The sequence below is a fragment of the Astatotilapia calliptera genome, chromosome 12, assembly GCF_900246225.1.
Source record: "Astatotilapia calliptera chromosome 12, fAstCal1.2, whole genome shotgun sequence".
NCBI lineage: Eukaryota > Metazoa > Chordata > Actinopteri > Cichliformes > Cichlidae > Astatotilapia > Astatotilapia calliptera.
In genome coordinates, this window is record NC_039313.1 from 21,049,463 (window position 1) to 21,075,515 (window position 26,053).

The 26,053-nt window shown below is 38.0% G+C and overlaps 2 protein-coding genes across 2 annotated transcripts; both read right to left on the bottom strand.

Annotated features, from left to right (window-relative positions):
- Positions 1–12,997: 12,997 nt before the first annotated feature.
- LOC113033679 (arrestin domain-containing protein 3-like) lies at positions 12,998–18,072 on the bottom strand. The gene is made up of 8 exons (XM_026187715.1): positions 17,817–18,072; positions 17,262–17,319; positions 17,030–17,177; positions 16,623–16,719; positions 16,277–16,533; positions 15,975–16,117; positions 15,678–15,875; positions 12,998–13,027 (listed from the first exon to the last, which is right to left on the bottom strand). Exons 1-7 carry the CDS (start codon positions 18,070–18,072, stop codon positions 15,731–15,733), a joined length of 1,104 nt encoding a protein of 367 aa, XP_026043500.1. The 3' UTR covers positions 12,998–13,027; positions 15,678–15,730.
- Positions 18,073–21,344: 3,272 nt separating this feature from the next.
- LOC113033680 (arrestin domain-containing protein 3-like) lies at positions 21,345–25,265 on the bottom strand. Its single transcript, XM_026187716.1, has 6 exons — positions 24,996–25,265; positions 24,768–24,825; positions 24,540–24,687; positions 24,322–24,418; positions 23,987–24,243; positions 21,345–23,815 (listed from the first exon to the last, which is right to left on the bottom strand). The coding sequence occupies exons 1-6, from the start codon at positions 25,249–25,251 to the stop codon at positions 23,678–23,680; spliced, it is 954 nt and encodes a 317-aa protein (XP_026043501.1). The 5' UTR covers positions 25,252–25,265; the 3' UTR covers positions 21,345–23,677.
- Positions 25,266–26,053: the final 788 nt, after the last annotated feature.

A 26,053-nucleotide genomic window follows, 5' to 3' on the forward strand; every position in this document is an offset into this window, starting at 1 on the left:
ACTATTCAGCGCACTTTGCACAAGGAGATTCTGTACGGGAGAGTAATGCAGAAGAAGCCTTTTCTGCACACATGCCACAGAGTCGCTTGAGGTATGCTAAAGCACATTTGCACAAGCTTCATTTTGGAATAAGGTGCTGTGGACTGATGAAACTAGAGTTATTTGGGCATAACACGAGGCCATACACGTGGTGGAAACAGAACACAGCTTTCCAAGAGAAACACTTGCTGCCCACAGTAAAATGTGGTGGCGGTTCCATCATGCTGTGGGGCTGTGTGCCCAGTGCAGGTACTGGGAATCTTGTTAAAGTTGAGGGTCGCATGGATTCCAGTTGATATCAGCAGATTCTTGAGAACAATGTTCAAGAATCAGTGACAAAGTTGAAGTTGCGCCATGGCTGGATATTTCAATAAGACAATGACCCTAAACACTGCTCAAAATCTACTAAGGCATTCATGCAGAGGAACAAGTACAACGTTCTGGAATGGCCATCTCAGTCCCCAGACCTGAATATTATTGAAAATCTATGGTGTGACTTAAAGCAGGCTATCCATGAAACCATCAAACCTGTCAAATCGTTACACTTCTCAAATATCATTGTGTTCATCTGCTATATGGTATATTTAAATGAAATTGCTGATCCAAACAACCGATGATTTATGAAGGAAAATCATGAAAATTATCAAGGGTGCTCATACTTTTGTAATAACACTGTACAACGTCTTAAATAATCATGCCCCATCTTATCTTAATGACCTTATAGTACCACATAACCCCATTAGAGCACTTTGCTCTTTAGTTAGGGCTGGATCAGGTGACCCTGAATCCTCCTTTAGTTATGCTGCAATAGGTGTAGGCTGCTGGGGGATGCCCGTGATGCATTGAATTTTCTTTTTCAGTCACCTTTCTCACTCACTATGTCTTAACAGACCTCTCTGCATTGAATCATACTTGTTATTAATCTCTGACTCCCTTCCACAGCATGTCTTTCTCCTGTTTTCCTTCTCTCACCCCAACGAGTCGTGGCAGATGGCCCGCCCCTTCCTGAGCCTGGTTCTGCCAGAGGTTTCTTCCTGTTAAAAGGGAGTTTTTCCTTCCTGAAAACAGCCTATATTTTCAAATGGATAGGTTTATACCTTTTTCTTTTTTCTGTCTTAATGACAGATGTTAACATCTGAATTTTATTGAGTCGGCCTGTTTTTTTTGGGGGGGGGGTTTCTGCATTAGCTGGCTTCACAGTTGGAAATTACTATTATGACAACAGCCGTTATCAGCTTTCTTATGTTGCTTTTTCCGTTTCAGACACTCTTTGCGCTCATAAGGTGCCTTTCATGCATCACATGACTCTTCTTCAACACAAACTAATCCCTAGGAGGGCGATCTACACCAGAGACTTTGATAAAATGTACACTACATGCCCCAATTTTTTCCAGTTATTTATTACAATTCAACTTGTTTAAGTCCAGTGAATAGCTTGAAATGGTACAAAGGGAAGTGGTGAACTGCCAGAGGTTTAAAAAAAAGTAACGTTAAAAGTGAAAAATTCTGTACATGTCCAAACTATACAAAAGACCTTTTACAGGGAACACAAAATGGGTTAACAATTTAAAGCTGTTCTGCAGCAATGGTTGATCGAACCTTGAAAGCTGGCGCTACTAATTCCTACAGGTGTTCCAACTTTTCTGGATTACTTACAACCCCCTCTTGTCTGCACAAAAGCAGTGTTGGAACAGACTGTGGTACCATACCCTTGTGAGCATCAGGTGAACAGTATTGTATTGCAGGAAAGAGGCAAGTAACAATGGAAGAGAGACACACCATCATAACACTTAAAAATGTAGGTCTTTCCTAAAGAGAAACTGCCAAATTCAAGGTGTCAGTACAATTTCCTTCACCATCAAAGGCACTCAGAAACTGGTCCAAACTCTGACAGGAAGCCACAACTGATAATACAAAGCCACAACTGAATCAGAGGACAAGTTTCTGAGAGTTAACAGCTTGCGTGATAGGTGGCTCACAGGGCAACACTTTCAAGCACAGTTTAATAGTGGTCATAGTAAACAAGTCTCAGGTTCAACTGTGAGGAGAAGACTTTAAGTTGCAGGTTTGACAGGACGAGTGTGATGGTTTGGGGCTGTTTTGCTGGATTCAGGGTCATTGTCTTGTACAGAGTCAGAGGCACCCTGAACCAAAATGGCTACTGCGGCATTCTGCATTGCCATGCAATACCCTCTGGTATGCGCCTACTTGGTCAGAGGTTCATCCTAAAGCAAGATAATGACCCAAAGTCCAAGCTAAGCCAGAATTACCTCAGGAAAAGAGAACAAGATGGTAAGTTTGAAAAGATGGAGTGTCTAGCACAGTCTCCAGACTTAAACCCCATCGAGCTGGTTTAGGATGAAATGGACAGAAGAGTGAAAGCAAAGCAACCTACAAGTGCCACACGTTTATGGGAACTTCTGCAACACATGTCGGAAGAACTTTCTGAAGAATATTTGATTTCTATTGTAGAACGAAAGCCACGGGTGTGTTCAGCTGTTATTTCTGCCAAAGGTGGCTACTTTGATCTGTCAAAAGTTTAGAATACATTTTGGTCTATAAATTGATTCAGCAATTTCTTTTTTTTTTAAACTCCAATTGCTTATTTGTATCATGCTTTCATTACAGACATTAATCTGCAGAATTTTCAATTAAAAAAAGACTGGAAAAATTGGGGTGTTCTAAAACCTTTGACTGGTAGTGTATATACAAAAGTCTATAACTGTGGCAAAAAGATGAGATTAATCCAGCAGAAAATCATTAATCTTGTGATCTAGGAAACACTGGTAAAATAAACATTGCAATTTTATTATCAGAACACTGAGTGCGCTCTCAATGCTGCTCTTTCTTCTTAAAATGATAGCTGGACATCATAGCTCTGAAACTTAAAAATGAAAACATTTAAACATTAAATGTTACCGTCCCTTAGATTTGAAGAGGTGCTCGTGAGGTTTTCTAGTTGCCACAATTCTTAGCAGTGGATACAAATCAAGTATAAAAACTTTTATACATCTTCAGCGTCACCAAATGAATCCAAGCAAAAGATCACATTTATTTGTCCATGAAAAAAAAACAACCTGCTTTTACTGGCCATAAAAATGCTGCTTGTTCTAGCAGGTCTTCTACCTTACAAGAAGTTTTGGAGTAATCATAGAGGTGAGACACATAAGCTTTTAGTATTACATCTACCGCCAGTGAAAGCTCGAGTTAAAGAAGGAACCCTTCTACCCAAAACAGAATGTTTTCATGCTAAAACAATATAATACTTTCAATATAACATTTCACATACCAAGTATATTCATTCATTATTACATGGTTTGGTACCGAATGTACCTATTGAATCCCCATTATATCCTTTAAGCCACACTATTTGCTCATGCTGGAGTTTTATCAAAGCATTTGCAGCTGGCTAGACTTACCAGCTAGACAACATTTTTTCACAGGAAAGATGAAATACAGATATCAGAGACATTGACAAATACACAGATGTTTTAACCTAATATCATAATGTCTGTCAGTATGGATTAAAGCAAAGAAGAAGTAAACAAAGTAAGAACACTATATGAATTCCCCGGGTAAGTTCAAAGAACTTGCACTCTATGTTTGAGCAATAAAAATGTTTTCACACATGAACAGACACTTATGGTCTGTTTTGCTATGCGTAGTATGGAACATGTTGGTACCATGTGCAGGCCATGTGTGATAAATGCTATATACCCTAAAGCTCCAGAGGTTATAGTACTTCAATACTTTGGCCAAGGCTAACCTGTGATTCAGTGATTTATTTCTCCACATGATCATCAACAACAGAATATTTAAAGGCTATGGAAAATGCAATAACCCAGATACCTAAAATGCAGCACAAAGCACATTTAAAACTCAGCAGTATTTCAGTGTGTAATCTTAAAATATTTGAAGCCTTGTGTTTTGCCTGTAAATCACAATTAGTATCAAAGTGAACAATGTGTGTGTGTGTAGTGTGTCTATGTATTTGGAATATCCAGTTTTAAATCTGCAAAAAATGTTGGGATGATGTGTAAAATGCAAATAGAAATAAAATGCAATGATTCACAAATATCATACAACCATGAATTAGTCACAATAAAACACAGAAAGCAAATTTATGTTTAAAATGTTTACATTTATATTAAATGAGACATTTTACTATTCAATTAGAAAATATTAGCTCCTTTGTAACTTAATGGGAACAGCCTGTCTCAGAAAGGTTGGGATGGGGGTAAGAAAAAAGACTCGATAAGTAAATGGTACTAAATAGAAATATCTGGAGAGAGATTTTGCAACTAACTAGGATAATTGGCAACAGGTTAGCAAGACTAGGTCATGAACATCTTAGGCGGAGGTTCAATAATGGCATCTAAAAAACATAATGTTCCACCATGGAAAAATTCTGACAAGTTTTAATTCATTATCTACTGTAAATATATCAAAAGTTACCAAGAATATGAGAAATCTAAATCAATACATGATCCTCCGTCCCTCAGATTGTATTGCATCAAAAACAGGCATGGTGTTGTCACGATAATCACTACATGGGTTTAGGATCATTTGCAGAAATCACACAGTTTGCCAACCACAAATTCAGGTTAAAGGTCTGTCATTCAAAGAAGAAGCCACATGTGAACATTTCTTTATAGCTGTTTCTGTTCCTTCCTTCTAATCGTCTCCTATTTTCTAATCATAGACAGGTGTGAAATGAACTGGTGAACTGGTGTGGACAGTATGGAAACACTGTCCAACACAGCTGATTCAAATTACCAAATTACCTCCTCGACATGTTTTGGAGTTCTCCAGAGGCCTGGTAATGAACTAAGCATTTGATTCAGGTGTGTTGACCAGCCCTGGAGTTCCCCACCCCTGGTCTAATGGCTCATTAGTATTTATATAATCTGCTTTTTTTTTTTAAATGTGCAGTGGTGTCATGAATTGTTGTGTCATCTTTTTTTTACTGTCTGATGTGATATAATCAATATGGGATGAAAAGCAAATGGTTTTATGTTCCACCAATCATCTATCGTTTATCCAAAGCCAGGTACCATAAATCCTGTATTGTGTTAAATATTGCAACCGTTTTGATGGTGCTCTGTTTTTTCAACCAGCACTAACAAATACAAATATGTTACATTGCAGAAGTTTGAAGAGCTCCATTGCTTCAAAACAACCAAGTAAAAAAATGAATTATATAATAAAACCTGTGAAAACTGGTAATCCTCCAGGTACTGAAAGTGCTGACTAACTCTCTCACACACCTCTTTTTCATGCATGTCACCACCAGCCACCACCTATAAAGACTTTGCACACAGTTTCGCACACAGGCGGTGATACATTTTCCATTGTTTTCTCTCAGTACTCGGGCAGACTGGATTTAAAATGACAATCACTCGGTGTCAACACTTTCACTAAAAGATGTTTGAAGGTGTGCACATGAGCCATGCTAAATTAAGGGTGTATCTATAGGTCAGTGTAGCCAGACAATGTTATTACAATCATTTCTACACTATGTCTGTAAATGACCTGAAATAAATTGTGAATCTGAAATCATTACTTCATCCTCTCACATGCTTTTATTTCAAGTCCACATATTTTGTTTTTGAATTATTTTTAATGCAAGAAATTTGTGGTTTTACTGTTGCCAGTGATTGATTACCTAGCGGCAATCCCTTTTTAGATAAATGCAATCATATTACAAAAACCTGGACCGATTTACCTGTGACCTGTTTTAGGGTGGGACTCAGATACGAAAAGAATTGTTTGAGTCTTTCTGGTGTAGCAATACATAGAAGTCATGCCAGCATAAACAAATTCTAAGAGTTATAATAGAGTTTTTTCTTTACTTATGATGAAATGATTTGTTAAAATATACTGTAGCAAAAAACAAAAACAAAAAACCCAACAACTGAGAAGACGGTTTCTATGCCACTACAATATCAATATTTAAAAGGAGTTGGCTTCACTTTTGGCATAGATTAGTGGCACTGTGGCTGTTATCTTTCAAAGATAAAAAATATCTTGGGTTTGTTGAAGTTGCTTCATAATACCTCCCTGGGTTGGGTTTAAGGCCAATCCAATACAAGCATGAAAAGCTGTAAGCTGTAGAAGCAAAATTGTTGACACATTTCACCAAAAGAGAAAAAAATATATATATATAACCTCCAATTTTTAATCTGGCATGTGGATGTGGTTTGGAACAGGGGATGGATTGCTGTATTTTGTTCAGTAAACTTTGTGCTCTGTCATTAGGATAAACACAACCACGGCAGGAGAGCTGCAAGACTTACTTTCTCTGATGGAAGAAAAAGGATATATTTGTACATTTAAAGCACATAGAAAACTTGTGAGTGCATTTTTGCAAAACAGAAGTTTTATATATTGTTCAGTTTCTTTGTTCTCTTGTCAAATTCTTTTCCCCTGACACTGTCTGGTCTACACACAGATCTATCAAAAAGGAGGGATCAACAACAGCCAGGTCTCTTTGCACAAACACTTTTACATAGCCTTTGGTTTTGTCTTGTAGAACGACTCCTCCTGCTGGGAAGTTTCTGTGCCACAAGAAAATACCATGTTTTCTGTAACTTTTATTGTCATTATAAACTTCAAGATTCAAGAAGTTTATTGTCGTATACACTGCAAAACACAAATGGTTACACTGAGCAACGGTATTCTTACTTTGCACCAAATGCACCATAAATTGGCTGCAATGTTTGCATGCAACAAGACAAACCCCCTCTATAGGTGGTTTTCAGTAATTAGCCATAATTGTACAATATTTTATGTCAGCCATAACCATGCAGTATTTTTGAATCAGTTCCAAAAGTTTGTGATGCTGTTTAAAATGTAAATAAGAGCAGCAATTTAGAAATTTTGGAATACAACTAAAAAAGACAAAGTTAAATGGTAAATTACACTAGTGAAATACCTATAAGCATTAGGTAAATGGATATCTATGTTAATGGAAGTAAGCAACACTAGCCACCACTGGGCAGGGACGTCTAATCGTCGTAAAGCTTAGAACCTAGAAAAAACCACATATTACTTTCCCAAGTATTTATCCAATTGAAGGCTTAAGCCACTGCCATCTAACAAGCATTCCCTCAAGTATTTATACAAGAAATCACGAGAATCTTTTTTTCTATTGTGAAAGCATCAAAAAATGTTAACGATTCTACTTTCTTGGGGTTTTTTTCTCATAACAATAAACTCCATTGAACATATCTCTATATAGATATAGTTATATACAGTGGGGCAAAAAAGTATTTAGTCAGCCACCGATTGTGCAAGTTCCCCCACTTAAAATGATGACAGAGGTCAGTAATTTGCACCAGAGGTACACTTCAACTGTGAGAGACAGAATGTGAAAAAAAAATCCATGAATTCACATGGTAGGATTTGTAAAGAATTTATTCGTAAATCAGGGTGGAAAATAAGTATTTGGTCAATAACAAAAATACAACTCAATACTTTGTAACATAACCTTTGTTGGCAATAACAGAGGTCAAACGTTTACTATAGGTCTTTACCAGGTTTGCACACACAGTAGCTGGTATTTTGGCCCATTCCTCCATGCAGATCTTCTCGAGAGCAGTGATGTTTTGGGGCTGTCGCCGAGCAACACGGACTTTCAACTCCTGCCACAGATTTTCTATGGGGTTGAGGTCTGGAGACTGGCTAGGCCACTCCAGGACTTTCAAATGCTTCTTACGGAGCCACTCCTTTGTTGCCCGGGCGGTGTGTTTTGGATCATTGTCATGTTGGAAGACCCAGCCTCGTTTCATCTTCAAAGTTCTCACTGATGGAAGGAGGTTTTGGCTCAAAATCTCACGATACATGGCCCCATTCATTCTGTCCTTAACACGGATCAGTCGTCCTGTCCCCTTGGCAGAAAAACAGCCCCATAGCATGATGTTTCCACCCCCATGCTTCACAGTAGGTATGGTGTTCTTGGGATGCAACTCAGTATTCTTCTTCCTCCAAACACGACGAGTTGAGTCTATACCAAAAAGTTCTACTTTGGTTTCATCTGACCACATGACATTCTCCCAATCCTCTGCTGTATCATCCACGTGCTCTCTGGCAAACTTCAGACGGGCCTGGACATGCACTGGCTTCAGCAGCGGAACACGTCTGGCACTGCGGGATTTGATTCCCTGCCGTTGTAGTGTGTTACTGATGGTGACCTTTGTTACTTTGGTCCCAGCTCTCTGCAGGTCATTCACCAGGTCCCCCCGTGTGGTTCTGGGATCTTTGCTCACCGTTCTCATGATCATTTTGACCCCACGGGATGAGATCTTGCGTGGAGCCCCAGATCGAGGGAGATTATCAGTGGTCTTGTATGTCTTCCATTTTCTGATGATTGCTCCCACAGTTGATTTTTTCACACCAAGCTGCTTGCCTATTGTAGATTCACTCTTCCCAGTCTGGTGCAGGTCTACAATACTTTTCCTGGTGTCCTTCGAAAGCTCTTTGGTCTTGGCCATGGCGGAGTTTGGAGTCGGACTGTTTGAGGCTGTGGACAGGTGTCTTTTATACAGATGATGAGTTCAAACTGGTGCCATTCATACAGGTAACGAGTGGGGGACAGAAAAGCTTCTTACAGAAGACATTACAGGTCTGTGAGAGCCAGAGATTTTCCTTGTTTGAGGTGACCAAATACTTATTTTCCACCCTGATTTACAAATAAATTCTTTACAAATCCTACCATGTGGATTCATGGATTTTTTTTTTCACATTCTGTCTCTCACAGTTGAAGTGTACCTCTGGTGCAAATTACTGACCTCTGTCATCATTTTAAGTGGGGGAACTTGCACAATCGGTGGCTGACTAAATACTTTTTTGCCCCACTGTACCTGTCTGCTCAAAAACTACACACACCCCATTCCAGTAGCTCATAGAACAACTTTTGGCAGCAACAATGTGAAGTATTTGTTTTCTGTATGACTTTCATTCTCTCACTCATTGTGAAGGAATTTTGGCCCATTCGTTTTTGCAACATTGCTTCAGTTCAGTTCTGAGGTTTGCTGGTGTTCATTTGTGCAAAGTTCTCCTAAGGTCCCACCACAGCATTTCATTTGGAATGAGGTCTGGACTTTGTCTTAGCCACCATCATTTTCTGTTTTTTGTTTTTTGTTTTTAGACTTGCTGCTGTGCTTCTGATCATTATCCTGCTGCATGACCCAGTTTCAGCCAAGCTCACTCAACGACTGCAAGGTGTCCAGGTCTGACGGGGTAAAAAGGCTGTAAAACAAATACAAATCATCACCCAGCCATGCCTATCAGTATGACATGTTGTACTGATTTCACGTGTCCAAAGAAAATTGTTCCAGCAGTCTTGTGGTTTGATCAGCTGCAACTTGCTGCTGTGCTGCAAAACTTTTTTTTTTTTTTTACAGAGAAGAAGCTTTAATTAAAAGATTCTTCTCTGAAAATAATTAATATTCTGTAAATTATGTGATGTAACACTTTTTTTCTTTCAGTTTTTCCAAGCATTGCAAAATCTGACACTGGGATGAATTTGCTAAAACATGGTAAATGGTAAATGGCCTGTATTTATATAGCGCTTTACTAGTCCCTAAGGACCCCAAAGCACTTTACATATCCAGTCATCCACCCATTCACACACACATTCACACACTGGTGATGGCAAGCTACATTGTAGCCACAGCCACCCTGGGGCGCACTGACAAAGGCTACCTATCCTATCAAGTGTGTTCTTTCACAGGACTACACAGATTCCTGTTTCAGATTTCTTTTGGATGTGATTGTATTTAGTGTAACAATTTAAACTTGCAAAAGTATTGAACCACCCCTTTTTTCTTATACCTTGTCTCTAATGAGACAGAGAGTTTTGTAATTTTTTATATTGTTATGAGCAATATTTCTCCAGGCTTTCTGAAGGTCTTCAAAGTTTTTCCTCGGACATTGGCTGTCTTTTTGCTCATTTTTAATCCAGTCATTGTATCTGACCATTTGCTTTTGTATCTTTAGGCACTTTGTTACTACCAGCACATAATTTGTTCCCATCTCTGATTTGAATGTAGGAAAAAAAAAAAAAAAAAAAAAAGATATCACAGTTTGACAGGCATAAAATTGTTCGTCAATATTGTATCAGAAATGATCTCAGTGGTGACCCTTCCTTAAGAATGGAAACAGAGAAATCATGTACGGAGGAGGTAAAGAGGGAGGTACAATAGCAAGTGCCTACAGCCATCTGGAAAACATGGTGGAGGCTCTGTAATGGTTTTGTGCTGCATTTCAGCCAATGATGTCTGGAATTGTGAAAGCATTGATGGATTTATGAATCCAAAAAACTGCCATCAGATTTTGATTCACCATCCAACAACAGCTGTAAAGCATCTAATGAACAACAGCTTAACTTTTCAACATGACAATGACCCAAACACCAAAAGACTCCTCCCCAGAGCCTGGACCTGTGGGATCATCTTAAAGGAAGGAAAAAAGGTACCTAGCATCCAAAGAAGAGCCTTGAATGTCCTTCAAGAAGCTTGGTGAATTATTCCTGAATACTACTAAAAGAAATTACAAGAAAGCGAATGGTTGTCTGTCTCTGTGTGTTAGCCCTGCGACAGACTGGCAACCTGTTCAGGGTGTACCCCTGCCTCTCACCCTATGACAGCTGGGATAGGCTCCCGCAACCCTGAAAAGGATAAACAGAAGCGAATGGATGGAAACTCCTTAAAATAATACAGACTCTTTGCCTTTTATACTGCACGCATGTTTGCAAATCCTTTAATAAGTATAGCAGACATTTCCTGTTCTTTCTCACAGTGTACTACTACTACTACCAATACTTAATAACAATAATAATGATCATTTCAAACTATTTTAAGTATATTTATATAAGTACAGTATAGTATAGTCTATAAAATGCTGAGTGTACCTTTAAATTACTAAGTATTTAAAAAGTAAAGAAGTACTTGTTTTATTCCAATAGTGAATCTATATAAATAATGCATGTTTTATGTGTTTTAGCCACTCACCTATCAGCGTAAATACTGAAGAAAAGAGTCACACTCCCCAGGAACAGAGATAATAAACTTAACACCACCATTGCCATTTTCTAGGAAATCTCTATAAACATGTGTATGTGAATACAAACCAAAAAAAGCATCATTTGTTTTATGCAATTCATATTTACTCCTCTGCTAACTAGTAACTGCTGCAAATACATATCATCGGTTTTTGTCGAAACACAGTTTGAAAAAAAAACTTCTCTACGTCCACTACAACCTTTGCTGTCTCTCTTATATTTGTCTCCATCTAGTGTTGGAAAAGTAAATATTGCTTTCTATAGTGTACAAACATCAACAATAAATCAAATATTTACATAAATAAAACTGGACATTCACTCTTCTATTAGTATTATTTTATTATTTTTATTTGCAGATCTTACCACTGTCCACATGGAGAAAAATCATTGGATCTGCAGGGGATCTGGTGCTAAAATAAGAAGGAGTCAAATCTATATAAAAAAAATATAGAATCATTATTATTATGTGACATAAGTGTATATTATACTTCATTTGGATTAAAAACAAATAACTGTTATAGCCAAGGGTTAAGTGTGACATGGGTAGTTTGGGTACTCTAATAGTATGACATTTATTTGTGTACAAACTGTGACCAGCTGATGTATGCTCATGCACCAGTATTCAGTGCTCTTTGAGTATTTAGCATTTCAACAGTGAGATGAATAGACCTTTGAAAATAATTTCTCATCTTTCTCTGCTCTCTTTCTTAAATCTTTTTCCAGTTCTACACTGTAAATTTACAACTTTTTTCTCTCCTTTGAAAATTTAACAACTGCACATTTTCTTGCAGACACATTTTGTGAGACAAGCTTCACAAAAACAGTTTGTGTATTTGATGGTATCTCTTGAGCTTTATTTCAAGTTACTACTGCCACTTGCTGTTGTTACTCCATTTATGCACACTCCTTTGTCTGCACTATGAATACACCCCACGGATGAGGGAAAAAAAGATGTGTCAAAGGTGTAAGCAGTTATGGGATGTCATGTTTTTCTAATGACTGAGCAAATATCTCAATGCCATCACTAGAAGAACAACTTTAACTAAAGGTGCCAGAATACTACTTTAACCCCGATTGTAAGCCTAAACTATGTCTTGCATAAATTTATCTTATTGCAAGTCATTGTCTAAAACAGGCCCGAATAGGAGTGGTTCAATCAAAGACTTCTAAAATGGTTATGTGTTTACATGCACATACACAACACTGGGTAAATTATGGCTGAGATATTCTTACCTGTTTCATCCTGTCTGTATACATCAGATATATGACTGGAAAGAATCTCTGGTTCCAACGATTCCCCCAGATGTAGGTGAGGATTGATATTTTTATGTTGGCTGGTTTTGCCATTGCATAGCGTCTGGCTGTCAAGTGTTCTCCACCTGCTCCCCTGCTTCTAAAGAACCAGAGGCAAACGTTTTTATCTTTCAGCTTTGTGAAAACATTCAACAATATTCTCTAGCTTTTAAATACATTTAAAATAATGTAATTAAGATGCTATTATCATACGTGGAAAATTTCTTTTCTCCATCCTTAATATTATTACCTTCTTATGTCCTCTTGAAAGGAAGACCAAAGTGGATTGTTTTGTAGCAGTAAGGTGGAGCCCCTTCCCTACCACAGTGAGGTGGCCTTCTCTGGAGCATGTCCATACCTGGCTTCCTGGCTCTCTTCTATCACCATCCTTGCCACTTGCAGTTCTGAAGACACAGGGCTGCAGATGCACACCTTCATATTGCTCTCTTGGTGCAGTCAGACATTCTCCAGTGTGGTAGTTGCTGACAGCCTGGCTCTCTTGGTGCCAACGCCATTCCTGTATAGGTGAGCATGGGCTGCATTCGCCCAGTGACACTCTACCTCCTTCGGTTCCTTCTGTAACCTGCAGACATTTACCCAGCAGCTTGTTTTGAATCTTTAAGGCAGACAGCTCTGTGGATGACAACATACAAATAAAACATAAAAGAATAAATAATTAAAGTACCCATAAATTATATGTAATAAATGTGTGTTAAAAGATGCATTTGGTATGTCTGATATGCAAAAAGCTGTATATTTTATTATTTAGAACAAGGTAATATAACTGGTTAGCAGTCAGTACCAAGCCCACATGCTTACCTGTAGAGAACCACAACCTTATCTAGGTAACCTACAACTGCTCTCTGCTGTACTCATTTTCTGTGTGTCAACCACATTAACATTACTACTTAAGTGGACAAACACATGCAAATCCAGGCAAACATGGCTCAACATGCAGTTTGTAACCACACAAGAGCACTTCATTCAACAGTAAAACAACTAAATAAACAAACACATGTTTATTTTTTTGTTGTCGTTATTGTTTTAGGTTGATAAATCCTGCAATGGAGCTTCATCTGTTTAGCTCTGCAATGCTGTGCTTTGAAACCACTGACTGAACCTATGTGTAATGCATTTGAAACCAAGACTAACTGACCAAGCAGTGACGTTCACACTTTATTACATATAAAAAAATCTAGCTGTTTAAATAAAAGCCTTTAGAGGTGTCAATCAGTTATAGTCTATAAATATGCCCTTCATTTTAAACACTGCTGTTTTTTCATAGTTCTGATGTAATACAGGAGTCATAACTGCACCTGCTTTGCTTTACAAATAGGACAAAATTCTGGTGGTTTTTGAGAAAATGACACCTGCAGACCTGTTTCTCTGTTAAACCAACTCACAATTCATTAGGTACCATTAACAAAAGCAGTGATCCCAAAAATGCTGACATCTACAAGGGAATGAAATCCGGCAACCTGCGGGTGCTGCTGTAAGCTATGATCTTTGTCTGAACCCACACATAACAGAACAAAGCCAGTCCCAGGGCGCATAGAAAGGAATGAAATGTATCCACATTACTTCAACAAAGTTACAGCTACAATAAAAAAAGGTCTGGAAGAGCATGAATGCTGCGAACATATGATAGTTTGACAAAACTAAAACATTTTAACGTAAAAATCAATGGTTCAAACCCTGTCAGCGTTTTTTATCAATATATGTACGAGCTTTCAGTGAAAACAAGAAATTTTGGGCATGACCTTAAACTTCTCACCCACAGTTTTTGTTTGTATAGACAGATTAAATTTATTATCTCTTTTATCAGCTTCATCCATCCATCCATCCATCCATCCATCTTCATCCGCTTTATCCAAGGCCGGGTCGCGGGGGCAGCACTTGCAAAATGCCTTTCAGCTACTTAAGAAATGTTTACAACAGTTCGAACAGCTAAAATTAAAACTGTTTTTTAAAAATAACAGCTATATTACTGAGGTAAACAGCGACACATGTTACCTTTGAAAATGATGAAGAGGAAAAAACAGACGTTCAGTAGCACTTTTCCCATTTTGGTGGCAGGCGAAAGTAGCCTATCCTATGGTCATGTGCTTGTGTTGTCTGAGCAACAGCAGCAGGTGGGAGGAGCTAAGCATTCACAATATCAATAGATGAGCAATAAATACAATAAATAGTGACCATGTGACACTTTTTAATCCTCTTAAGGAGGAATGAAATGTTTAAGTATCATTTAGATTTCTTTGTTTGCAATGAAATGCTTCACAACTGTCCAGAGGAGTTTAAACTATTCAAGATCACTCTTACAAGTGCTGTCCCTATTCTCCACCCATGACTGGCAGACCTTTTTACAAATGCTAACAGTACAGTTTCTCCTTCCACTAGAAAACCATTGCAACCGATACCACCTTTACTGATAAACATGCAATGTTTGCCACTGTGGCACACATGAGTTATTGCCTGCAACCAAGGTGCTACGACTCCATGGAATACTAATTAGGTTTAAAGGGGTGTAAATCTGTTTTAGCAAGACAACAAGTCTTTGAGGAATGTTTGTGGGGCTGAATGGTTATGTGGTGTTTTTCTCTGTAAAGATTCACCACATAGGATGCTATTGGGATAAAATTCCCTACTCCCTGCACATAAAAACAGCTGGAGCAAAACATTTTTGTCCTGTTTTCAGCTGATAAATGTCAGGCTTATGATTCAAAATAATTTCCTACTTAATGATCTTTAAGCTTGGGTATAAAACATGTTTTGGTAAAAAGAACAAAAAAGTTTGTTGCACATATGAACCAATGAATCAACATGAATGAATAAAGATCTAAATTAAATGTTAAAATATTCAGTTTTATCAAACTTTAATAAGCTTATATTTATTTTTATCTTCAATGGGGGACGCAAACACAATACTAGCACAAAAAGTAGGCAATGCATGTTTTGGCCTTTGAAAAAACAAAAAATAAAAAAAGCAACATCAGTGGAGGATGTCAATTGGACTGGAGTTGTTCACCATAACTCCTAAAAGCCCAGCTCTATGTCACATTTTCCGATACATGTTACCCACAAAAAGTCAGAAACATTATGGTACATCTTGAGACAGTCTGGGACCAGGAATATATTCATATGTAGGATTTACAAAATGTCTTGACACATGCTCAATTATCCAGGTTAGGAATCCCAAAAAGTATATTCAGTTCATTTCAAGGTAACATTCTCAGTACGAAAAAAATTCTGAACAATTATCCAAGTGTCTAAAGAAATTGCTTACAGTTTATTTAAGGCTTATTCGCTTAATAAATCCAGTTCAGCTTCTACAGTCATTCATTCATTCTGATGCTGGTAAATGGACAAATATAGTGGAGGTTCTTCTCCATGGAGAGCAGTAGGGCCTGGATGTTGCACAGATGGTGCTATGAAAGCTGGAACTGAACCCTGTGAAGCAGCACCTTGTGGCCACTGGTTATAATCACTTGTTATATTTGCATGCTGAGTGGGATCTGGGGTGGGGTATTGATAAACACCTGACCCTGTGAGTATAGGATCCAATCCAGTGGTGAAAGTAGAGGATGTGAACTCGCTGTAAGCTGGAGACTCAACTGTCTCAGGCCCCACAGCCTCACGACTCTGAGCTGGAGCAAATTTAGAAGGAAGGATGACCAGTGGAAACACCACCTCTGGGTCAAGGGCAAAACTAACGTCCAGATACACCTGGGAAACAGTCAGAGATGAAGAAACTTGTAAAGCATTATAATCTGCAATAAAGATGTTGTGTTAAGACACATATTTACTTTTTATTATTTATCCACAAATGTTTGCAAAAAAGCAGGTTCATTTCTGAGGTAATACAAATCATGTATTGTTTCATACCTTTATGTAATATTCAACTGAGATGATTTCACAGTTATGGAGGGTGGGAATGGCATCGCTGGGAACTTTCAGCTGGCAGGAGGCAGTTTGCTCTGAGTTTGGACGGATAGTGTCTCCGACCATTTTGAACAGCGTTTCCTTGCTGCTATTAGTGTTGTCCTGGCAACTGTACACAGTTACCTGCTGAAGTTTGAATTTGAGCCTTGTGTTCCTGGAAGAGGAGTTGCAGATTTTGGCGACAACAGACAAGGTTTCACCTGTCAAAAGCAAATATTAACAATAAGCTGCATTTTTTTTTTTTTTTTAGTCTATCAACATTTGCTAGAGCACGTTGCAGATACTTTACCTGGAGAACAAACTCCTCTGTTAATGGTAGCACAGATCTGGACCTGTCCCTTGCAGAGACCACTCATCTTTTTACGCACTGAACTGGACTGTGGACACTATAACAAACCAAATAAACATTTTTCCAGATCAACTAAATGCCTCATGTGGAGAAAATGCAGAAGAAAATACCTCAATGTTGTTTTTAGGCTTCAGATCTAGTCCAGGTAATCAACGCTGAATTCTCTTGTATGTTACATTTGCACTGTTGGTATGTTTGAACTGATGACTATCCCCAAGATGTATAAACAAAAAACTTTAAAGTGTAAAAGGTAATTCAGGTTTTTGAATCTGAAACATTTTTTATTGAATAGTTAGAACACATTTTCCAAAAATCTGATGTTTAACACATGTCACTCTAGTGTTTACCATCATTTGAGGAGTGTGTGGACAGGACTTTGACACAAAGTTGATCTCTTTTAGCACTTTCGAAGGCAGTCGCCATCTCCTAGATACCTTGGCTTCAAAGGTGTAGACAATATTTCCATGTTTTCCCTTAAAGGACGAAGGCATCCTTCTGTATAACAGAACTAATTAGGAATGCATTCATTTGCAAAAGCAAGATATGTATTAATGTTGGATGCTGCAAATTCTCACTTACCCCTCTGGGATTTTGAGCCTGAACTTAAAGATGTGCACTCTTTTTGGAAGAACAGTCCCTGCAAGAGTCGTTTGATTAACATTTGATCTCAATCTCATATTCTCAAAGTTAACTGTTTTCTTTATCTCTGCTACACTATTTAACCCATTGATACTTCCTTTTGTCTGGCTTTTGTTTTGTTTGGAATTACAGATAAAAGTGTTAATATTTTTTAACTATAGCTGCCAATAACAGATAATAAAAGACAAGTTAACCAACTTGAATTAGTTCAATCTTTTTTGTGGTTTGACCTGGAATCCTATCATGCACACCTCGATAACATGTCTTTATTTATTCATTTATTTATTTAGATTTTTGTTCTTATTATTTTGGGATATATCTTTCCTCAGACTCTTCACTTCATAAAAAGAAAAAAAAAACTTTTTTTTTTAAAGTAAGGAATCTAACTGTAGCAATTTTGCTTTTTAATACAACACATTGCCAAATTTCCTGATAAATTTCATAGCTACAAACACCTTTAAGTACAACAAACTCTGTTTGACTTTGACATCCTACCTTCATCGTTTTCTGCAACCAAGTATTCCTTCACTTTGAAATATCTCCTGCGCGCACTTTGCAGTCTCTCGACAGGTACACCTACTTCTGTCCATTCTACGTTAGCGTCCCCTTTGGCTTTTACATAAACGCTCTTGACTTTGACTTCTTTTGTCAGTCTGAAACTGACTGTACCCACTATAGTATCGCCTTCAGAATAACTGCTGTTGTCACTGATTGTTTCAAAAGTCACATTTAAGTTCTTTATCGGAGACATTTCAGAGCCGAGTGAAATGCAGAGCGTTTTTCTAGGAACTAATAAACTGAAGCAAGATATGACAGGAAGCTCCGCCTAAAGAGTGAGATCGTAATTTATGATTCTACCCAATATCACAACATCTAAATATCATATAAAGAGAAACGTCATATATTTACGCAGTTTAGGGTGATGTGAGAAAAACTACCAGGCCACAAACGATGTTCACAAGAAGAAGATCACATTCACAGCAAATTGGCAGGTTTTTAAAGTATATTCCAGTAAAACCCCGAAACCTATTAAAATATGCTTATGATGTACTGGTAATTGATCGCTAGTCCATCTGTAATGGACTAGCGATCAATCAAAAACTGTATAGAGTATTGCAAATTTCACCCCGTGACAACAGCGATAGGCTCCAACCCCGGGCTAAGAAAATTGAAGGATGCTCTTATAAACTTTTGCATCACCAAAATCACTCGTCGGAGTCAGACTGGGCAAAAGCATTTGCCGTGTGATGCGAGCATTGGGTATCGGTATGATTATTCGGAGATATTCCGTCCCATTCAGCAGAGAGAGTTTGTTTTGTTTCGTCAGCAATGATTCAGATTCGTCCCATTTGGGTGTTGAAACGAAACCATCGTGTCCTTTGTGCCAAATTGCGCTGAATTCTGAGACGTGGACTGATTTTGGCTCGCCCGTGATTATGCGGGAAAAGACTTGTTTCTAAGAAAGTCTGCATGCAGTTTGGTCTGAACGGTAAAAAAAAAAAAAAATCAGTCGAAACAATTTAACTCTTCCAGATTGCAGTGTAGATTTTAGTGTAAATTATTTTGTGGACACGCTGGGTTATAATTGCCCGATAGGCCCTTAAGCAATTACTCTGCCTGTTGTGACTGCTTAGTTTATTGTACACATTACAATGATCTCAATAATGTCGTTGTGTCATGGTCCTGAGTTTAGTGTGTGTGTGTGTGTGTGTGTGTGTGTGTGTGTGTGTGTGTGTGTGTGTGTGTGTGTGTGTGTGTGTGTGTGTGTGTTTATTAATTTATATTATTTAATTTAGTGTTATTCGTGGTTTTAGTGCTCCCTACTGATCTGCTACTGTGTGTTATATCCTTAGTTTCTAGTCTTTAGGTTTCTGTTACTGTGCCCCATGTTCACATGTTCGTACATCTCCTATGACCCCCTGTCAGTCATGTGTCCTGGTCTCAGTGTCAAGTCGGTGTCTTAGTCTGTCTCATGTTTCCCGTTTTATTTTGATGGCCTCTCGTCTAGTGTTTAGTCTAATCAGTTTTGCTTCCTCCCTGTCTCGAAAATATTATGGCAACACTGAGAAGGCAAATCATTAAGATGTGTTGTGAGATACAGGTGATGGTGTTTCTGTCTTAGTTCTCTAAGCAGAACTTCAAAAAGCTCAATTCTTCTGGCCAGTTCTTGTCTGAGGTTCAGACTAGGAAGAACGTAACTATAATATTGAACCTGAAATATGATCCCCCCACCCACTAGGGAACCACTCTCAGCTGTGGGTTCACCTTCTTCTGCTGAACTCATAGAGCAGCAAACAACCAGTCCAGAGAAATACCGTAGCATCACTTTCATTGCTCACTCCTCAACTCCTGTGAACCATAACAAGTGTGGCCTCTCTAAACATCAGTAACTAAGAAAACATGTAGGTAAAACAGTAGGTATCCTACTTATTGCTGACTTTATTATTATTATTATTATTATTATTATTATTATTACTATTATTATTATTATTATTACTATTATTATTATTATTATTAATAATAATAATAATAATAATAATAATAATAATAATAATAATAATAATAATAATAATAATAATAGTAGTATTGTGCTTGGGTTTTTAGACTCTACCAGTTACACAGATGTCTCTTCCTCTGGGCTGTTTAAAGGGGCAGTTTATACAAATGGCCTTTTAAACAGCCCAGTTGTGTATATACCAGATGCTGTCAGGCTTCAAATGTATGTATTTGTCCTCTCCACAGTCCAATCCATTGTAAGCCATTGATCTACTGCTTAAGTTCACATCTTCAGTTCGAAAATGGAGACAAGCATCGAAATTGATAAATTTTGCAAGCACAAAATGGTTAGTAAAAGAACGTCAAGGAATACTAAATTATGTAATAGCTTAAAATATTAATTTCCATACACAGCGCTTACCACTTGTAAATGGTGATGATCATCACAATACTGTTGATGTTCTGGTTTCTTTTATCAGAAACACGATTCAGTGAAACACAGCTGAATTAAATTCCCCTAGTCATGCATATAATAAATATGTGAGTCACATACAAAACTCATTTCTGCATGCATATACAGACTAAGAAACACATCATTTTACGCAGCCCACATTTGAAACTATATATTATCCTTCTCTAAGCTCTGATTGTTGTACATATATTTCCTCATTTACATACAAGTTACTCACTTTCACAAAGCTCTGAGGCTAAATAAAAAAATACTCAGCATCCTCTACAAACATCCAGTACAAACATTTGCTTTTTCTCACCTATTTGTCTCCATCTAGTGGTGGATTTCCAACAGATAAAATTGTAAGTAGATTATTAATTAATTAGTTGTGTGAGAGCTGGAATCTAGGAGTTAGCGCTACCCATAGGCGAGTGCAAGCAGTTAGGATTTCTTAATTTGAGGTGTCAGTATTTGATGGAAATCCTTTGTTGAGATTGGTGGCGTGACTGGACTAGAGTGGTCCATTGCTAAAGAGGTAGGGCAAAGATAACAGTGTTAGGTCTGAGTCAATATGGTGCTTAGTATTGAGCGCTGTGTTTAATCTTTAGGACAGTTTTGGTAAAGTTTGGTAAAGCAGGAGGAATACCCCCTGTGAGCTTTGTGATTGTGTTTATAAATATATTCCAGTTTTCTGATTTTCACACCAGACTGCTGCTTCAGACTGCCTGGCTGTTTTTAGTATTTATACTGGTTAGTATCGCTCAATAGATGGGAACCAACTGTCAGTCTGTAGTGTGACCTAACCTTGTTTTTTTTTTCCCCACAGGAGATGAAATGCTGCGGTAAGTTATTGTGGTTTCCTAACTGCTCCTTGCATGCATCGCATGTAGGGCAAGTTGACGTGTGGGCATTCAGTGGTTTTTTGATGGTTTTTCTTAAATAGTTCCCACAGTAGGGCGTAACGTATGTTATAAAAGTAGTATGTAGCATTATTCTTGACATTATTACCTAGTGTAACTCTCGTTGGAAGTGGAGAAAAGAAAAGAAAAAACAATGTCTTAACAAATCAGTGATCGTCTTTAATGGAAAAGGTAACACTCTTCCTAAATGTGTTAAAAGTGAGGCAAACAATGGAAAGTAGAACAACCTGCCCCCTAAATCTCTGACCACACTTACCACTTTTGTATGATGAAATGTACAAACACACAGAGGTGTGAGAAAACACATTGGTGCATCTCCCAAAGAGGCAGCAGTGGAAAACTATGAGCTCAGAGCAAAAACGGAAGGACATAAATAAATGCAAGCACTCACAATGACCGACCTGCTCTAACATGTGTAGATGAGTCAAAACGTTCTTTACAGTGTTTTTATTCTGAGTCTAAACTCTTGTGCAGTTCTCTGTTACCTATCGTAGCTACTTTTGTGCTGGCGAGATGTTTTTTCCATGCTCGCTCGCTCTCTCCCTCCCCACGCCCCTGCTTGGTTAAATTGTGCATATAATGGCAGAGTGTTACTGACATGTTGTGTGCGGTAAAAATGGTCATCACCACTGTTCAAAGCTCTTAAAAGCAATATATCTCACCTTTATGCTACAATCTTCTTAAGTCCAGCGTTTATCTATGGCAACTTGCTATACTATTGCTCAGGGCAAACCAATCTCTTCTCTCATCACACACAGCCAAAATGTGTTTGTCCCCCTGGATTCATCAAAAAATCCAATTAACCGTTTGCATTTTCATAATGTTTTAATATTCCAATTTGTTCCAATTCATCTTAGGAAATAACTGTTTTACCACAGAAGGCAACCGCTGATTTTCTACAATATATTAGAGGCTTTACTCTTGATTTTTTCAGCTTTGACTAATAAGTAATCATTATATTATAACCAAAAACCTTCTATAAAGCTTCTTTGTTTCATGTACATTACGATAACACATTACATTGCAGCTGCTGTGCAGGTTGAGGAATAACCCTCTATCCCTTTGATAGCACTGTGACACATACATCCAAGTTTAGACATTCACCTGGTGGCAGTTTATTCCTTTAACCATCCATCAAGTTATTTTATTGGATGTTATCAAGATGCTGTCATGCTATGATCACAGTGCTCAGAAACATCTAATTTTAATAATGAAAGCTCTCAGTTATAAGATTTTATCAGCAATTTTTCAAAACAAAAGCTTCCCATTGACGGTAATCAGATGTGAAAAGTGCTTCTGAGTCTGTTTCAGCTGACAGTGAAGGCATTGCAGTATAAAACAGTAAGTAGTTTAACAGAGACCATGTTGGTCATCACGAAAACCATAAGCTAGGAGTAATGCTAAGTGTTTTGCCTCAAGAATTTGATATGCCACCATACATAGAACAACATAAACAATTCAATATTTTTCAAAGTAAAGTGCAGCATACTCCTAAGGATAACACTGCTAAACAGACCTTTCACCTCAAATCTCTAAGCATAAACACAAATTATATGTGACATTGTTTTTTATATATATTTAAAACAACAGACAATGCATTTACATTCCAGTTTTCAAAACACTGAAAAAACAAGCAAAATTATAATAACAAATATAAAAATGTGATCTATAATTAAAAACATGTCTGTTGTTAAACAAATTGTTATGTGGAGTATAGAGAGTAGAAGACTGACTAAAGGAAAATCACTTACTTCTCTTATTGTTTGTTCTGTCACTTCTTGTGTCTCTGGTTACCCTACTGATATCAAGAGGTGAAAACTGCTCAGTCACATGATTTAACCCCCAGTCCCATTTTTCAGGCCCTTTAAAAGTCACAGTTTTGGGGTACAGCTCTGATTACTTGGTATAGTATATGGCCAGCTACGTCTAAATAGGGTATAGGACATAGAAACTTTCTGCAACTGAACACATTCATGATTTGTCCAGTTAGTCTTATTTTCCCTCCAAAATATTAAATATTAAAAACACAGTTTTTGTATAACACATTTAATTCCTTTGTGGGACAACAGCTGGAAGGCCTCTTCTGTCCTGCCAGTTGATCATCAACAAGAAGGGGGCAGCTTTATGATTCTGCCTTCTGAACCCTGTTTAACCCATACCCAACTGTGACTTTTGAGGTGTCCCCTGCTATTAATATTTGGCCCATTCACTTACACTCACAGTGTTTCATTTTGATGCTGGTAAATGGACGTATATAATGGAGGTTGTTCCCCCTGTAGAAAAGTAGTCAGAGTAGGACCTGGATGTTGCATTAAAGGTGCTTTAAAAACTGGAGCTGAAATCCCCTGTGCAGTAGCACCGTGTGACCACTAGTTAGAATTGCCACTTGTTATATTATCATGCTGAGTAGCATCTGGGGTGGGGTAGTGACCTGACACTTTGGGCTCAGAGCCAAATCCAGTGTGGAAGGCAGGGGAAGCGAAGTTGCTTTAACTTGTGACCACAGTTGTCCCAGGTGGGTGAGGCCCCACAGCCTCACCAGGCTGAATGGCTGCACATCTGGAAGGAACGATGACCAGTGGAAACACCACCTCTGGGTCAAAGGCAAAGCTAATGTCCAGATACACCTGGGAAACAGTCAGAAATTGAGAAACTTGTAAAGAATTATTATTATCTGTTCTAATTAATACATAGTTGAGACACACATTTCACATGTAGCATATTTATTCACACATGTTTAGAAACAAAGCAGTTTTATTTCTGAGGGGATGTGATGTCACCAAGAAATTGTTTAATACCTTTATGTAATATTCAACTGAGATGATTTCACAGTTATGGATAGTGGAGATGGCATCATCAGGAATCTTCAACTGGCAGGAGACAGTTCGCTCTGAGTTTGGACTGATAGTTTCCCCGACCTCTTTGAACAGATTCATCACCCACTTCTTAGTAGACTCATTGCAGCGAAATACTGTTTTTTGTTCAAGTTTGAATTTGGGCCTCGTGTTCTTGGAAGAGGAGTTGCAGATTTTGGCAACAACAGATATAGTTTCACCTGTAAAAATCAAATCAGAACATTAAACTGCATTTTTAAATCTATCAACACTCGCTGCGCAGCGTGAAGTTACTGTACCTGGAGTGCAAACATTCCTGTCAGTGGTAGCAGACATTTGGACCCGTCCCTGGGAGAGCCCACCTATGTTTTTACTCACTGTACCAGATTGTGGATGCTATGACAGACCACATAGACAAACATGTTTACAATTTAATGCGTGTGATTTTTAATGTGAGTTTTTTCACAAAGCACTTTCCAAATATCACATTTATAGCACGTATCAGTGCAGTGTTTACCATCACTTCCCAAAACTGTTGAAACGTCTTGGAAATGAAGTTGATCTTCTTTTTAACTTTAGAAGGCCACCACCAGCTCCTGGACATCTTTGCTTCAAACATGTACACAATTTTTCCATATACCCCCTTGAAGGATGAAGGCATGCTCCTGTAAACAAAACCAGTGGGAAATGTATGCATTTGCCAAAGCATCGTATGACAGTATTAATAATTCAAATTCCCACTTACCCCTCTGGGATTTTGAGCCCGAACCTAAACGTGTGGACCCCTTTGGGAAGTACAGTGCCTGCAAGAAACGGTCAGCAAATGTCGGCTTTGTCACAGAGCTACAGTGATATACTTACAATTTACTGCTGATCATTGAAGCCAGGTTATATTCCTTAAATGTAGTGTTTTCTTTATGTCGGCTGCACAATTTAACCCTTGCATTCTTCCAAGTGTGTTAAAGCCTCTCACCTTTACCATTTCTTGCAATTAAGTACTCCTTCACTTTAAAATATCTCCTTTTTGCAGTGTGGGTAATCTGGAAATATCCTGTTCCTTCTGTCCATTCTGCCTTGACGTCTCCTTTGGCTTTTACAGAAAGGCTCTTAACTTTAACCTCTTTTGTCAGCCTGAAACTAACACTGCCCACTATAGTATCTCCTTCAGAATAACTACCGTCTTCGTTGATAGCTTCAAAGGTCACGTTTAAGTCCTTCATCGAGGACATTTCCGAGCTGAGTTGAAGACGATGCGTTTCTTAGCACCGATAGACCGATTTAAGGTGCATGACGGGAGGCTCCGCCTAAAGAGTGACATCGTGACTTATGATTTCAGATAATAACAAAAGTTAAGAGATGAGATGCTCCACGCATTGATTTAAGTATGATATACAGTATAATGAAACATTTGAAAACTTATTGCAATTTACGTAGTTTAGCAAATAGACTAGCCTACTGAATAGTGCTGAACATGAACTCGTTAAATCGAAGTCACGGTCGTACTGAAAGATTCATACATCTCGCTAAGAAGACTGTGTTTGTATATGATCGCTGACAAAAAATAAATAAATAACCATAACACTACTCAACAATCTGTTAATACTCCCTCCTGTAGTTTAGGGTACATGTAAATATGTCTTCAATAAAAATAAATAACGTGCTCGTTACATAAGAGCTTATTTACGTTATTGCTGCTCATTCAAGAATTGTAAGCAAGCATATAAGTGCAATTTCAACACCATAATGCACATCTAAAGTAAAACTTCACTGCAGAGTTTGGTCATCCACATTTGCAAGTCAAAAAATACGTAAATGAGGGAAAAGTAGGTTATACACTTGTGTGATTTGTGTGAGCAGCGTTACCATGTGTGCGTGCGGTTTGGTCGCTGCTCTGAACCCAGATGAACAACTTAAGTGAACACCGCTGCCTTTCCGAGAAACGGCTGTCTGTGTAATGTGAAAAAGAGGGAGAGGTGTATAAAAGTTTTTTTTTTTTAACACACCGTTTTTTAATCGGTAGCAGCTAAATAA